The sequence below is a fragment of the Vulpes lagopus genome, chromosome 7 (assembly GCF_018345385.1).
Source record: "Vulpes lagopus strain Blue_001 chromosome 7, ASM1834538v1, whole genome shotgun sequence".
Taxonomy (NCBI): domain Eukaryota; kingdom Metazoa; phylum Chordata; class Mammalia; order Carnivora; family Canidae; genus Vulpes; species Vulpes lagopus.
The window spans coordinates 9,668,101-9,682,163 of NC_054830.1; the positions used below are offsets into that span (position 1 = coordinate 9,668,101).

Here is a 14,063-nt window from a genome sequence, read left to right on the forward strand (position 1 = left end):
ACTGAGGGACTCACACGGCCAGCGGAGGCGCCTCGTTGGGCTGGCTGAGGTTGTACCTCCAGAAGGTTTTCCACAGCGTCTCCACCAGTGTGAATTGCAGGTTCACCATGACATCGACAATGGCCTGTTGGGGAGGCTAGGTGCTCAGGGATGTGCGGCGGGGTTAGTACGGGGCCGGGCGGGCAGCACGCCCTCCCCTCGCCCCTGCCTGCCTGCCCAGCTGCCCCTACCTCACAGTGTTCCCGGTACAGGACCTGGAAGGCCTTGATGTCCCCAGGCCCGACGCCCTCGGGGAGCACTTTGCCCTGGAGGTCAAGCTCTGAGAAGTCAGGGAGACTCCGCGAGGCATCTGGAGGCAGGAGAGGACACTATGAGGGCTTTTACCCTCCACCTGCCTGCTCCCCTCAAGCCCCTCCCTGGGGTCTTATCCAGGTGTCCTCAACTTTCCTCGCAAGCGGGGGTTTCCTGTGAGCAGTGGGTCACGGGGAGGCTCAGGGAAGGCAGATGAACCCCAGCCCGGCCCCCGCCCCATGGGCCAGGGTGCTCTCACCCAGGAACTGCTGGTACTGCTGGACCTGGGCGCTGATGTCGGACAGCCCGGTGGCCTGCTGTGGCCCCACGGCCACACCATTGGTCATGCCCTCCATCTTCTGGATAGGCTTGAGTCTGGGGAAGGAGCGGGTGGGGCGCTGAGACAGGCCAGCACGCCCTCCCCCACCCACCGGCACAGGCAAGAGCCGGCCCCTCCTCCTACCTCTGCTTCTGCGAGAAGGGCTGGCCCCGCATGGCCATGTGCTGCTGGTCCTCCATCAGTCGCAGCAGGGGTGAGCTGGCCTTGATGCGCAGGCCATAGTAGTGGTACTTGGAGTTGCCCCTGGGAGGGAGGCAGAGGCTGAGAGCTCGGCTGGGGGGCCTCCAGGCGTCCACCAGGACCTTCATACCACACCTGCCTCCCCTGCTCGGGGGCCACACAGCTTGGGGGCAAGACCCATGTTCCACAGAGCCAGGGGTGCTGTGCTGGGGAAAGTACAGGGGCTGTGGGTGCCAAGAGAGGTCCCCTTGTACCAACTGAGTTCCAAGAAGACAGGGCCAGCCGTCTGGGGCACTCAACAGTACTTGTTGACTACTAGTTATGACAATCTGCCAGGCACTGTTCTGAGCACTTAGCATATACAAATCCATGTGTCCCTTAGCTCTATCCTATGAAGGGTGCTTCTGGCATCCTCCAGGGACAGATGAGGAAACTGCAGCACAGAGAGACGTGGTACTTTGCCCATGGGTTATGTGTAAGTGAATGAGGTGACACCTAAGCCGGGACCTGGACTCGAGAGATGAGCAGAGCTCACCCCAGGGAGGTGTGAGGGTTGCGAAGGATTAGAATGGAAGGGTGGGCTCAGGGGAGGGCCCCTTGTTCCTTCCTACATAAATTCAGACTTGAAGGCCCTGATTAAGCACCAACTGTGGGCAGCTACCACACCCTCAAGGTAAGTGCATTTCAGCACTGGAGGCCAGATCAGAAAGAAAAGAATAACCACAAAAGGCATGTGGGATAGTGCTCCATAGTAAGGAGGGAGAGCAAGCAGGGAAGGGGGGGTGGGGAGTGTCAGGGAAGAGGGAGGTAGGAAGGCTTCAGTTTCAGTTAAGGAGGCCAGGAGGGCATTTAAGTAAGGAGATGGAGAAAAGCACATGAAGGTGGAGTCACAGCTCATGCAAAGGTCCTGTGGTGGGAGCATGGGGATGTCAGAGGAAAGGGCCAGTGGAGCTAGAGCAGAATGAGTAAGGGCATGAGAGGGGTAGCTGCGGCCCTGGAGAACTTGGGGTGGGGGCGAGGGTGGGCCTTGCAGCTGTCGAGGGTGGGTGGCCCACCTGGTGCCAAGACGTCGGGTGCGCAGGCCCATGAAGACAGAGCGGATGAGCTTGCCAAAGGAAGCGGCGTTGACGGGCTCCAGCTTCTGCTCCTGGCAGTGCAGCAGGTAGTGGCAGTAGAGGGTGCTCCGCGGCAGGCTCACACCCTCCGCCGTCTCATAGTTGTCTAGGAGCCACTGAACCTGGGGCCGGACCAGGGACAGAAGAGCACTAAGAATCACCTTAGTTTCTCGAGTACTCGTTGGTCAATGCTCTCTGTACCTATTTCCAATTGCGATCCTGAGAACCACACTGTAGGGCCCATCATATCATAATCACCGATGGGAACTACATCCCATGAATTCTCTAAAACTGCACTGTAGTTGCTGCCAACCACATGGGGCTATTTAAATTAATTAATACTGAGTGGAAAAATCCAATGTCAAAAGGTCATGTGGAGTATGATTCATAGAACATTCTCTAAATGACAGCATTCTAGAAATGGGGAACAGATTCGTGGTTGTGGGGGTGGGGGGGGGCAGGAGGTGGTGGTTAGGGATGCCAGGAGGGAGGAGGGCGGGAGTTACTATAAAGGGGGAACAGGAGGGCGATCCTTGTGACATGGAACAGTTCTGCATCTTGACTGTAGTGGTGGTTTCCCAAATGTACACTCGTGATGAGATGTAAGTAGACACCCACACTGTACCAAACCCAGTTTCCTGGTTGGATGCTATACTGCAGCTATGAAAAATGTAACTAGTCGGGTAAGGGCAGGGAGTGGGCATAGGGATCTCCCTGTACTATTTTTGCAGCTTCCTTTGAAACTACAATTACATTAAAATAGTTTAAAGAAAAACAAACTCAATTCAGTTCCTTGGTGACCCCAGCCACATTTTAGGTACTCACTAGCAACATGTGGCCAGACGCCTCTCTATTGAACAGCACAGAGGAATATTTCCATCAATGGAAAATGCTTTATATGACAGCATTGTTCTAGCACAGAATGTTTGCAAACTTCAGGTAAGGACCCGTTATGGGGTCATAAAATCAGGTAGGTCACAACCACATTAAAAAAAAAAAAAAAAAAAAAAAAGACTAGAAGCCGTGCTGCATGGGAGTATGAGGGAGGGTCTGCTTGCTTTCCAAGAAGCTTCTGTTTTGGTTATGAGGTCCATGATGGGTTGCTATGCAAAGGGCGGTCTTAATATCACTCCAGACCCCAAGTTCCAAGAGGACAAGGACTACGAGGACTCCTCCCAGGACTATGAGGCCCTGACCCATCCACAGTCACAGAGCTAATGGGGGGCTCTGCCCATGTGACTCCATACAGCCTACCTCTGGGCAGAGTTTGTCTTGATGCCTTCAGATGGACAAAGAACTTTGCTCAGGGCCGCTCCCCCCACGCTGGTGCCTGCCTCTCCCTCCCCTTGCTCTATACCCGCCATCATCAGTTATAATCACAGGAGACAACACTTTGTGAGGCACTGTTCTAGCAGCTTCATGCGTATTAGGTGAGGCCCAGAGAGGCTTGGGACCTGTCTGAGGCTACCAGTGAGGATTTGATCTCAGAATATCTTCATCTGAGGACTCTGGTGCAATGGTTATGGTGGCTGATGGTGGCCACCGACCACCCAGCCCCATCACCTCCATCCAGTCCCCCTCCTCCCACCGCCTGCCTCTTCTGGGGCCCACGCTGGCACTTACGGTGGCTGGCGAGGCACGGGTGGTGTGGGAGTAGGACTGGCTGGCACTGCCCAGCATGTAGCCGCCCTGGATCACATAGGTGCCTGCTCCGCTGCTGCCGCCTCCGCTGCCGCCACCACTGCCACCACCCCCGCCGCCGCCTCCCCCACCGCCGCCACTGCCGCCACTGCTGCTGTTGCTGGCCCCACCTCCGCTGCTGGTGGAGCTGGTGACGACCTGGCTGCCGGACACATACATGGGCACAGAGCCGCTGCTGGCCACCGCCTGAGAGGTGGCGGGTGTGCTGACCTGGGCGGCTGTGCCCGCAGCTTCGTAGTAGCTGGTGCCCGCTGTCTGGGTGTACAGCGGCGTCTCCGGGTAGGGGTAGGTACTGGAGCGGCTGAGAGAGAAGGAGAGGGAGGAGTCAGAGGGCCAGAGCCTGACGGATGGGGCTCCTGGGGGGCAGGCCCCTCCCGGGAAGGGAGTGAGGAGCAGCAGCCCCAGCGCAGCCAACACCTAGTTACCTACACGGGACCAGGCACTGCCCTGAGTGCTTGGTGGGACACAATTTCTTATTTCATCATCAAAGTGGCCCCTGGCACGGGAGTCCACAAAATTTTTCAGAAAAGATTTCTTTTTTTTTCTAATTTCTAATTTCCCACATCTCAGGTGGGAAGAAGCCAACTTGGAATAGGCCAACACACTCAGTCAATCCAAAACAAAACAAAACAAACAAACAAAAAACAATTATTGAATACCTACTGTATGCTGGACACTGTTCTAGGCGCCTTAGACCCAGCAGTGGGTAAGCAGAAAAGGCCCTGCCTGGGGGAGTTAATGTGGTGGGGAAGACAGAGGAGAAGCAAGCATGAAGGTAAATCAAGGCAGAAGGTGGGCCATGCCCAGGTGGTAAAAAATGCAGGAAGATGCTGGAGAAAGGGGGAGAGCCACCCAGGGGAGTCATTCAGCGATGACTTTTGGAGTGCAGAGTACGTCCCTCTGAGGCAGCGACATAGCCTGCCCTGGAGCCTTCTCCCTAAGCCATCCCTGGATCGGAGTCAGACGTTGCAGGCTCACGGCTGCAGGGTGAAGCAAGAGAATGAAAACTGGGGTCCATCTTTAGAGGAATGCTAAGAGAAAGGTGTCAGAATTCTACGGAGGGATGAGAGAGAAAGAGGAAGGTCCTGCCCAGAGAAGCAGCTCCAGAACATTCTGTCAGGTAAATGGAAGAGGTGGGGAAAGGAAAGGATGGGGTTTCCAGAAGAGTGGGGCGACTAGACCCCATTTCATATCTCCATCTGCATCCGTGGGGGTGGAGGCCCGTGGAGGGGAGCAGGCCTCTCACAAGACAGCGCTGGGCACAGTTTGGGTTTCTGAGCTGTCTTTACATATTAGTGATTAAAAACAACATCAAATTTTAGAAAACCAAGAAGGGAGCAAAGCCGGCCAGGTGGGGCTTGCCTTAGAAGGCACTGCTGGAGTCTCCCGAGGAAAGCAGGGGAAGGAGACTTGAAGGCCTCTGGGGCTCTGGGGGCAGCAAGGAGAGGTATGAGGGTGGGGGTGGGGGGAGGTACGGTCACCAGAGCTGAGCACCCTGCCTGCTGGACACCAAGATGCAGCTCTTGACCAGAGCACCCTGGTCCACATGGACTGAGGTGGCGCGGAGCAACCCTGACATCATGGGACCCAAGCAGCCCCATCAAGTGCCCTCCACCCCACCCCCAGGCAGGGACCGCAGCCAGCCCAGCCCAGCCCAGCCCAGAGCCCCACATGCTGACTGACTGAATGAATGAATGTATGCGTCTCTAGTCACGGCCTAGATGGGGCCAGGGACAGAGGTGCAGGGGCTTTGGCCAGGGTGGGGATCCAGACTGGCAAAGGGCTGGGAACCCAGTAAAAAGTCACTGCAAGAGAGAAACAGAAGACACAATGCCGCTAACAACTTCACACAGCAGAAGAATCTGACGGCAATGATGGGCTACGTGCGATCACACATACTATAATCACGGAGAGTAGAATTCAAACGAAGCAAAGGACAGATGCTACCAGGGGAGGCAGAAGGAGCCAGCGTGGCACCACAAGGTCTGGGCTTGTGCCTCGGCTCCGCTTCTCACATCCCTAGAGGCCCTAGGGGACCATACTCTTTTCCAGAGTGTCCCCTATGCTCACTACCCACTCTGGTCTGCATGGCTGACTGGCAGCACTGGAAATAAATCAAGGGAACTATGAGGTAGCTGGATGCCACGCACCATGACTCAGGTGCCTGGGTTACACCCTTGGGATCTACTACAGCATCATAACTCGGAGACCGAGTTGCTCCATGAGCTAATCCACAGCATCATGCCCACGTGAGACAGGGGAGAGGATATAAGAAAAACAAAACAAAACAAAACAAATGCAAAGAAAACCAATGGAAACTTCCAATAATTAAAACAATAATCACTATAATCCTGCAATTATTACTATGGATGATGGGAGAAGGTGGTATATGGGGTATCCGGGACGAGAGGGAACCAGAGCCAGGGCTAGGGCAGGCCTGGGGCATGCCATGTGCCTGCTGTGGTACATATTAATGCTGCAGTGTGGGAGTGGGCATCACCCAGGTGTCAGCCGGGTGTGCACTGACTATGTGGCTTGTGCAACATTTGCACAGTGAAGCGCCACATAGCCATTAAACAGAGCGACCAGAGCCTACTCACGGAAACAAGGCAGAGCTTCAAGACACACTGCTGGGGTAAAAATAAGGGAGAGAACACTCTGCCTGTTTCTGAACAAAAAAGGGGGTAGTTTCTATTCTCAGAACATCTCTAGGAGGAAACAAAGAAACAGGTCACAGCCCCCCCTTTGAAGCAAGGTTGGGCATCAGGAGTGAAGATTTCTTTTTTTTTTTTTTTTTTTAAAGATTTTATTCATTCATTCATGAGAGACACACAGAAAAGCAAAGGGAGAAGCAGGCTCCATGCAGGGAGCCCAATGTGGGACTTGATCCCGCGACCCCAGGATCACACCCTGGGCCGAAGGCAGGCCCTAAACTGCTGAGCCACCCAGGGATCCCCAGCAGTGAAGATTTCCTCTTCACTGTTTGACATTCTCTATTACTTAGATAATTTAGTCTGTTACAAGTAAAATTGTCTTTTTCCTTTTCTAAAGACGAGGCCCATCTGACTCCAAAGCCCTAAATTACACTGGGGTGCTTTTGCCAAGCTGCGAGGGGTTCCCTCTGCTTTGCCCCTGCCTGGCGGCTGCTGGCTATCCTTAAAAAGCACCCACCATCTGTCAACCCAAGGCCTTGAAGGCGGGCTGGTCTGCTTGGGGTTGGGACGCAGGCCTCAAGTCCTAGCAGGGTCCTGGGCAGAGACATAGGTCATCCCCTCCTTTGCCCTCCCCCAACCCTCTGCCCACTCACATGGCACTGGCCGTGTAGCTGGCGTCACCGCCCTCCACATACTGCACTTGGCTGGAGTACACGTGTGGGACAGGCACCTGCTGCAGCTGCTGCACCTGGGGTGGGAGGAAGGGCACACAGGAGGTCAGGGGTGGGCCAACTCCTCTGCCTCCATCTCTAAAGGGCTGGTGGCTGTCCAAGCTTGCAAGGACACCTGGCTCCCCCAGGCTGCATGTCTGGACTTTCTGAATACATCCTGGACAGAGCCTGGGGTCAGAGGCCCAGGGGCCGCGGGCTCGGCCAGGGCTGGGAATCAGGCTGAGCTGTGTCAGAGCCAGGGCTCTGTGCTTAGACTGGGGACAGCAAGAGAAGGGCCTGACGTGGAGTGGGCTGAGAGGACCCCAGAGTCCTACTGTGGGCGTGGAAGCTGGACCCCAGGGATAGAGCCAAGCCCTGGCACAGGGCTGTCACTACAGCTAGTCAAAGCCAGAGCCTGAAACTACGTACAAACAGGGCCTCGGGGGTGGAGCCTGCATCGAGGGAAGGATCCCCGTCTGCAGGGGCGGGGCCTGGAAACTCGGTCCAGGATGTCAGGGGCGGAGTGAAAGATCAGAGGTGGGGCCCCGTTCGTGGGACGGAACCTGGAATTACTGACAGAGCCTCGGGGGCGGGGCCCGAGTTCCCCACCCCCACCCCCACCCGTCTGTGGGAGCCGAGCCGGGGGCCTGGAACCCGCCTTGGGGGTGGGGTGGGGGTGGGGTCAGAGGCGGGTCCCCGGACTGGCCGGGCGGCGGCGGAGGAGGTGGTAGTGGGTGGGGGTCTCCAGGGCCTGCGGGGCCGGGCACGGGCCGGGGCCGGCGGATCCCGCCCCCGCCCGCCCGACGCCCCCCGCCCGTACGTCCGCCACCTACTTTGAGGGCCGTGGCGGCCGTGCCGAACACTAGCACCTGGGGGACTCTCTGGATCCTGACCCTCTGGTCGGGGCTGGCTCGGGCCGGGAGCCCGGGCAGTGGCTCGAAGACCACTTTCTGCTGCGGCAGGAGCAGGTGCGGGGGCAGCACGCCCACCAGCTCCACCCACTGCTCGGCGCCCGGCTCGTAATGGGGCGGCGGCGGCTCGGGGCTGCCTAGCTGCGGGACCTCGCCGCTGCGCGCGGGCGGGAGCGGCGCCGGCGGCTCCGGGGCCAGCGCGCTCGGCCGGGGCCCGGGCGTGGGTGGCCGGGGCGGCGGCTCCGGCGGCGGCGTGGGCCGGGGCTCCTGCTGCTCTGCCTTCCTAGCGGGAAACTGACTGCCTGAGCTCTGGAGGACAAACAGAGACACTGGGGGGTCACCCGGGGCGGCCGCGGGCGGGGCTCCAGGCCTCCGCCGCCCACCGGGTCGCTGAGCTCATGCAGCAACCCAACAGATCTCCCCCCCAGGTGTCTCAGGGAGGGGAGAATCCAGATCTCTCTCTTAGCAAACCTGGGCCCCTGAACTGCCAGGGGCGGGGTGGGGGTGGGGGAGAGGATGTGCCAAGACCGAGTCTGCAGCTCACAGCCCCAAGTGGAGCCTGGAGCCGGGCTGGGGCCCTTGAGGACCCCCGCTCCCCTCCCTCCCTGCGCCCTGAGGGGCCCGCACCCCTCCCCAGCCCAGCCCGGGGCCCCAGTCCCGGGGTTTGCCCGGAGGCAGGTGGAGGAGACACGCACCTCTTGAGCCACGTGAACCGGCTGGAGCCCCTGCACTGTGAGCTGCTGCACAGGGCCGGCTTTGGGGGCCTGCGGAGTGGCTTGGACCACCGACCTCTGGGGAGGGAAAAGGAAAGTCAGACTCTGGTAACCTTGGGGCCCCAAAGAGGCCACCATTCTGCAGCTTTTCCCTGCCTGCCCTTCACCAAGTGCCTGTTAGATTCAACACCACGTTGACTTTGGGCTCAGCAAAGTGAGGCCCACCGGAAATGGCAGAACTGAAGTTGAACTTGGGCCTGAGTGAGGGAGTCCTTGCTGTCCTCCCCCCTACTCTACATGGATTCCCCCACACCCCCACATCCTTGGTGCTGCAGGGATCCTGATCACCCTCCTGATCACCTTCCCACCACACAGGGAAGGACACAAGCTGGGGGCAGGGGGTGGAGGGTGGGGGTGCTGCGTGGTGGATTACGGCTCAAACCCAGGCCTGGAGGGTCAGAGGGTCTGTGGTACCCGGCAGGAACATCTGGGAATCCTTCAGGGTGAGGTTTCTGCTTTCTTTTGGGAGAAGAATCTATGGTTTTATATGGTTTTCTGAGGGGTTTGGAACCCCGCAACTTGAGTGATAGCAACCAGGTGGCAGCCACCCCTTGCCATTTAAGCTGCTTCAGCTGCCATGACTGGCGACTGGCAGCTCAGATCAATAGCCTCCTCCCAGAGGCTGGCCATGGATTTGGAGGTTGGGCCTCCCCCAAGCTCCTTAGGGGTAAGCCAGGACTCGGCCTTGGGACTTCCTCCAGGCAACTGGGCCCAAAGAGGCCAGGACATTTCTGAGTTTCCAGCACCCGTACAGTGCCACGTGCACTTCATATCATTTGCTGCTTTACACATAGAAAGCCACTCATGAAGACCACATTTCATCCCCCAGCAGCCCTGACCACCCTGCTCCCCTGGGCTCCTAGGGCAGAAGCATTATTTAGAGGAGGATGCTGAGTCTGGAGTGAGGTGGAAGCGCTTGCCAAAGGCCAGGGGTTGAGGGGCTGCTGAGGCTGTACCCCCATCTGCTGGGCTCCTGCAGCCTTCCCTGCCACAGCTCCCAGACAGTCAAGGAGGCTGCAGAGGCTGCCTGGCCAGGACCCCTTGCCCCAGCCACTGCCCGCCTTGGCCTGGCACCTCTTGGGTGACGGGGACACTCTGCTGAACACCATGGACCTGCAGCTGCTGCGGCACTGTGCCCGTGGGGGCCCCAGCCGTCTTGCTGGAGGAGCTGTTGGCTTGCACCGGTGACCGCTGCAAGGGAAGGAGACACGAGAACATGGTCTGGTTGCCCAGGCCCTGACAAAACCCTTTTCAGGAGGGCTCTCCCAAGGGCTATTTGGAGAGGGTGGCAGGCCACAGAGATCTCAACCTCCTACGCCACTAACTGGCCAAATTCCCTGAATCGGAATTGCAAGAGTCCCTGCCCCAGTCACTCCGAGGCAAAGCTGGGAGTCCGGCCCAGAGGCACTGGGGAGGGGGGGGCGGGGGCAGCCTCCCAAGTGCAGATGGCCTCAGCTCAGAGGCTGCCTGTGGCCTCCATAATCAGAGAGACTAATACCCCTGAGGTGAGGAGGGGGAGGTGAGGGAATCCCCACTTAACAGATGATGTGCTAAAGCACCAGATGGGAAGAGACGTCCCAAGGCCACACAGCTGAGTGGTGGCGCCAGGCACGACCCCGGCCAGACTGGCTGCAGGTCCTCTGGGCCATGCTGCGGCACTTCATATCATTTGCTGCTTTACACATAGAAAACACTGGGCTTGGGAGGCTCCAGGGGCCTCGCCAGAGTCCCCCAGAAGAAATGGCTAAGCTGGGGAGGGGGGTCTGACCCCAAGCTCCTGATGCTACCACCCATGCTCCCAGGCACCCGTGGCCTGCCTGCCTCCAACACCCTCACTGATGTTTGGGGGATCCTCAGAGCAGGGCCAGTGGCCTCCTTTCCTTCCTGGGATATGCAGCACTGAAGTGGAGGCCCAGCTCCACCCAGGTGGAGGCTGCTTCTTCCTCCCAGAGCTAGACCCAGCTCACTGCCAGTGGGGCCATGAATCAGGCAGCCAAGCCACTCAACCCAGGCAGGAGAAAATGGGCTTGAGGGGTAGGGACCCCTCCAAGTATAGTCTGGGGGTACATGGGGAGAGAGAGACAGGGAGGTCAGCTGATGGGGCCACCACCTACCTCAGGGGGCGAGTGCACCTGCTGGGTGCCATGCACTGTCAGGGAAACCTGGCCACCCTTGCTGCCTGGGGCTGTGCTCTGCACCACCAGACGCTGTGTGGGGAGAGCCTAGAACCAGGAGGGAAAGGACCACAGTTCACTCACAGCAGCCTGTCGGTTGCCATGAGCACCTGCTACCAGACCAGGAGATGTCCTAGTGCTGTGCCCCTGTTAGCTCACAGAACTGCCCCAACAGTCCCGGCACAGCCCTGCTACTAATTCCACTTCACAGGGGTGACAGAGAGGCTCAGGACGGCAAAAGTGCTTGCCTAAGGTCCTGGAATCAGTAAGTGGCAGAGCCACAGGGTCCTATGCTGAGCCCCACCACCCTGCCCACAGGCTTCCAGGGGACAGACCATCACACGCTCACAGTCCCTGTGCTGGCTACGGGCTCTCAGCTCCTAACCGGCATTGGGTTCTCTGCTTTGAGACACTGGGGCTGGACCCAAAAGCCACCTTCCTTATTGCTACTCCTCAGTTCTGTCTACTAAGATAACTTGTATGGGTCATCCTTTTCCGATGGGCCCTGACTGCCATGGTCTCACTTGCTGGAGGCAGCAGGTGCGGGGAGAGGGGCCTGGTTGGAGCCTATGTCCTTGATGCTGGTGAGGACAAATCTGAGCAGGCCACAGGGAGTTGGCTGTCTACCCTGGGGGAGCCTGTGAGGGCCAGGCCGGGCATGGCAGGCTTACCTGCTGGGGTACTGGGATGTTGGTGAGCTGGAGGGGTGACACATGGCCCGGCTTGGCCTGCACACTTGTCTGGACCAGCAGACGCTGTAGGGGCAAGGAATAAAAACCTGAGCCATGCCAGCTTTCCCAGTGAGGCCTGGCCCAGGTGGGTGGAGGGGTACCTGAAGCAAGCATCTTGATAAGAACATGTGAGCAGATGGCTCTGACAGCAGGGCAGGAGTGGAGGCCACAGTGCCCATGGCCACAGTCTCCACTGCCCCTCTCGTGTATCCTCCCAGCCCGCCCTCCCCAGGGGAGGGGTGTGTGTGTCCTACCTGCTGGGTGCCCTGCACCTGCTGGACCACCTGAGTGGGCACTCCGGTCTGGCTGGCTGTGGAGCCTGGGCTGGCCTCCGATACAGTCTCACTGGCCCGCATAGCGCCTTCTGTGAGGAGGGGTCACTGGGTCAGCTCTGCCTGCTGTCCCTGCCTCCACCCTGAGCCCAAGCCTGAATCCATCAGGATGGGACGATGTTGCCTGAAGCTGATCCCTACCATCGCTGGGCCTCTCCAAGAATTCTGCCTGCCTCCTGGCCAGCCCTGACACTGCCCATTGAGGTGAGCCATAAGGACCTATGATCCTAGATGTGCAGAAGCAGCCCCACCCCACCTCTCCTCATCCCAAAACCAGACCAGAAGGGGTGAATGAGGAGCCAAGATGCACCAGAGGCCCGAAGGGCTGGATCCCTTCTCCCAACAGATAAGATCTATGGACTTCCAGTGACTGGCCCTCTACCCTGGGGTCTCAGCAGCCCTAGAAGGACCAAAATGCTACGGCCACCTTCCTTCTGGGACCAAGATGACTCCTGGCTTCCCAGGAATGGAAGATAGTCAAAAGGGTGACCCTACAAGGCCCTGCCAGCCTGTGGCCCTCTCCTTCTCCACTGTCCCAGCCTCCCTGTCCTCAGTAGGTCGGGGGCAAGAGGGGGCTTGAGGTGGGCAGGCAGTTACTCACGCTGACAGGCAGCCGAGAAGAGGCAATTGTAGAACATGGTGCCCACCTGCCCCCACCCTGCCCCTGCCCCCGTCTATCTAGGAGAAACTGTTCTATACTCCTTACTCCTGGTCCACCTCTTTGGGAACAGCAGGGTGAGTGGGTGGCTTTATACCCACAACCTTGGGGAGCTAATCCCCCACCCCACCCCCAGGGATGCAGCTGTAGAGCTCCTCTGCTGCCCTCTTGGAATAAACACTGTCCTCCCAGTAGGCGTGGCCCAAGCAGAGCCTTCTCTGGGCTGGGGCCTTGTTATGAAGTCAGGAGGGGGGCTGGTACCCAGAGATTCTATCCGGCAGGCACAGGTCAAGTTTCAAGCACATCTCGCTGAGTGATTAACAAGGGAGCTGAGAAGGGGAGAGGCAAAGGGGGCATGCCTCCAGAGTGGGGAGCTGGGCCTCAGCCATGTGGGGACACAGGGAGGGGGCCTGGCCAGGGCAGAAGGGCAGTTCCAGGTCGATTCAAGAACCCCAAGGACTAAGTCCTGGGCAGAGCTCATGAATGTGTTATGTGTTGGGTGTAGGGGAAGCAGTGGCCAGATGTGGAAGGTGGTGTTGTGGGGAGCCTCCCATTGGCCACATGTGGGACGGGCACTGGAGCAACCTCAGGCCTGCCTGGCCAGCTGCATCTGCAGCCAATTCCAGGAGACATCATTTCCAACGTTTGGCTAGAATCTTCCTGGGCATCCACTTGGGCTTCCCTGAGCAGTGAAGGATGCAGCCCCCACTGAGATGGGCCCTCAGGAGAAACCTGAGAAAGCCCTTAGTCACGTGGGGGGCCCGGCACACCTGGGTGTCAGAAGGACGTGGGCAGCCAGGCCCATCCCAAGGAATGGCACCCAACCGAGGTGGCCTGTGACAGGTCTTGCCTAGTTCAGGGTAGGCAGTGAGTGAGTGGGGGGCTGGCCACTCACTTCTTTCACTGTTCAGATGAAAACACCACGGCTGATCTTTCAGTCGGTGGGACCCTAAGCAGCTGGGAGGCCTGGGGACCTGCTGAGATCAGGCCCCTGCCTGGGTGGGGGAAGCCCCAGGAAACAGTCTGGGATGGCAGGGACCCCCACATCCACCAGGCATGCCGGGGCTGTATCACGAGGATAAACAGGTGAGATTCCAGAGTCTACTGTCCGGATGAGGGGCTTCCCGTGTGTGGGTTCCTGTTTGCCTGCATGTGGCCCTCGCTGAGTGTGTCTGGGAGGGCGGGGTGTTAAGTCTGAGAGCCTTTCCATCTGTCTGTCTGCCTCCTCCATTCTGGGCATGTGCCTGAGACCAGGGAGGGCCCTGCAGTCTCAAGTCTGTAGTCAGGAAGTGGCAGCTGATTTCCTGTCCCTCGATCTGATGAGCGTCTCTTCCTCCCTGGGCCCTGCACTTCCCCATCGAGACCTACTCATGTCTCCAATACCACAAGCTATGAAGGGGAAGACTGAGGAAGCCCGAGAGGCTCCATTAGGATGAGCTGGGGCCTTACTCCTTGTGGACACCGGGCAGGGCCATCTGGCTCCCTCCTTCCAG

At 58.6% G+C, this 14,063-nt stretch overlaps 1 protein-coding gene across 2 annotated transcripts in view; it reads right to left on the reverse strand.

Moving 5' to 3' along the window:
- The window catches only part of RFX1 (regulatory factor X1), a 30,492-nt gene that overhangs the window by 4,212 nt on the left and 12,217 nt on the right, over positions 1 to 14,063 (reverse strand). For both annotated transcript variants that reach the window (XM_041762823.1, XM_041762822.1), the window contains exons 3-14: positions 11,835 to 11,944; positions 11,521 to 11,604; positions 10,790 to 10,897; positions 9,750 to 9,866; positions 8,598 to 8,693; positions 6,935 to 7,029; positions 3,550 to 3,928; positions 1,867 to 2,048; positions 755 to 874; positions 551 to 666; positions 231 to 349; positions 15 to 124 (exon numbers count right to left, since the gene is read on the reverse strand). In XM_041762823.1, the coding sequence (XP_041618757.1) occupies positions 15 to 124; positions 231 to 349; positions 551 to 666; positions 755 to 874; positions 1,867 to 2,048; positions 3,550 to 3,928; positions 6,935 to 7,029; positions 8,598 to 8,693; positions 9,750 to 9,866; positions 10,790 to 10,897; positions 11,521 to 11,604; positions 11,835 to 11,944 (1,636 nt within the window). The remainder of the gene's footprint in view (positions 1 to 14; positions 125 to 230; positions 350 to 550; positions 667 to 754; positions 875 to 1,866; positions 2,049 to 3,549; positions 3,929 to 6,934; positions 7,030 to 8,597; positions 8,694 to 9,749; positions 9,867 to 10,789; positions 10,898 to 11,520; positions 11,605 to 11,834; positions 11,945 to 14,063) is intronic.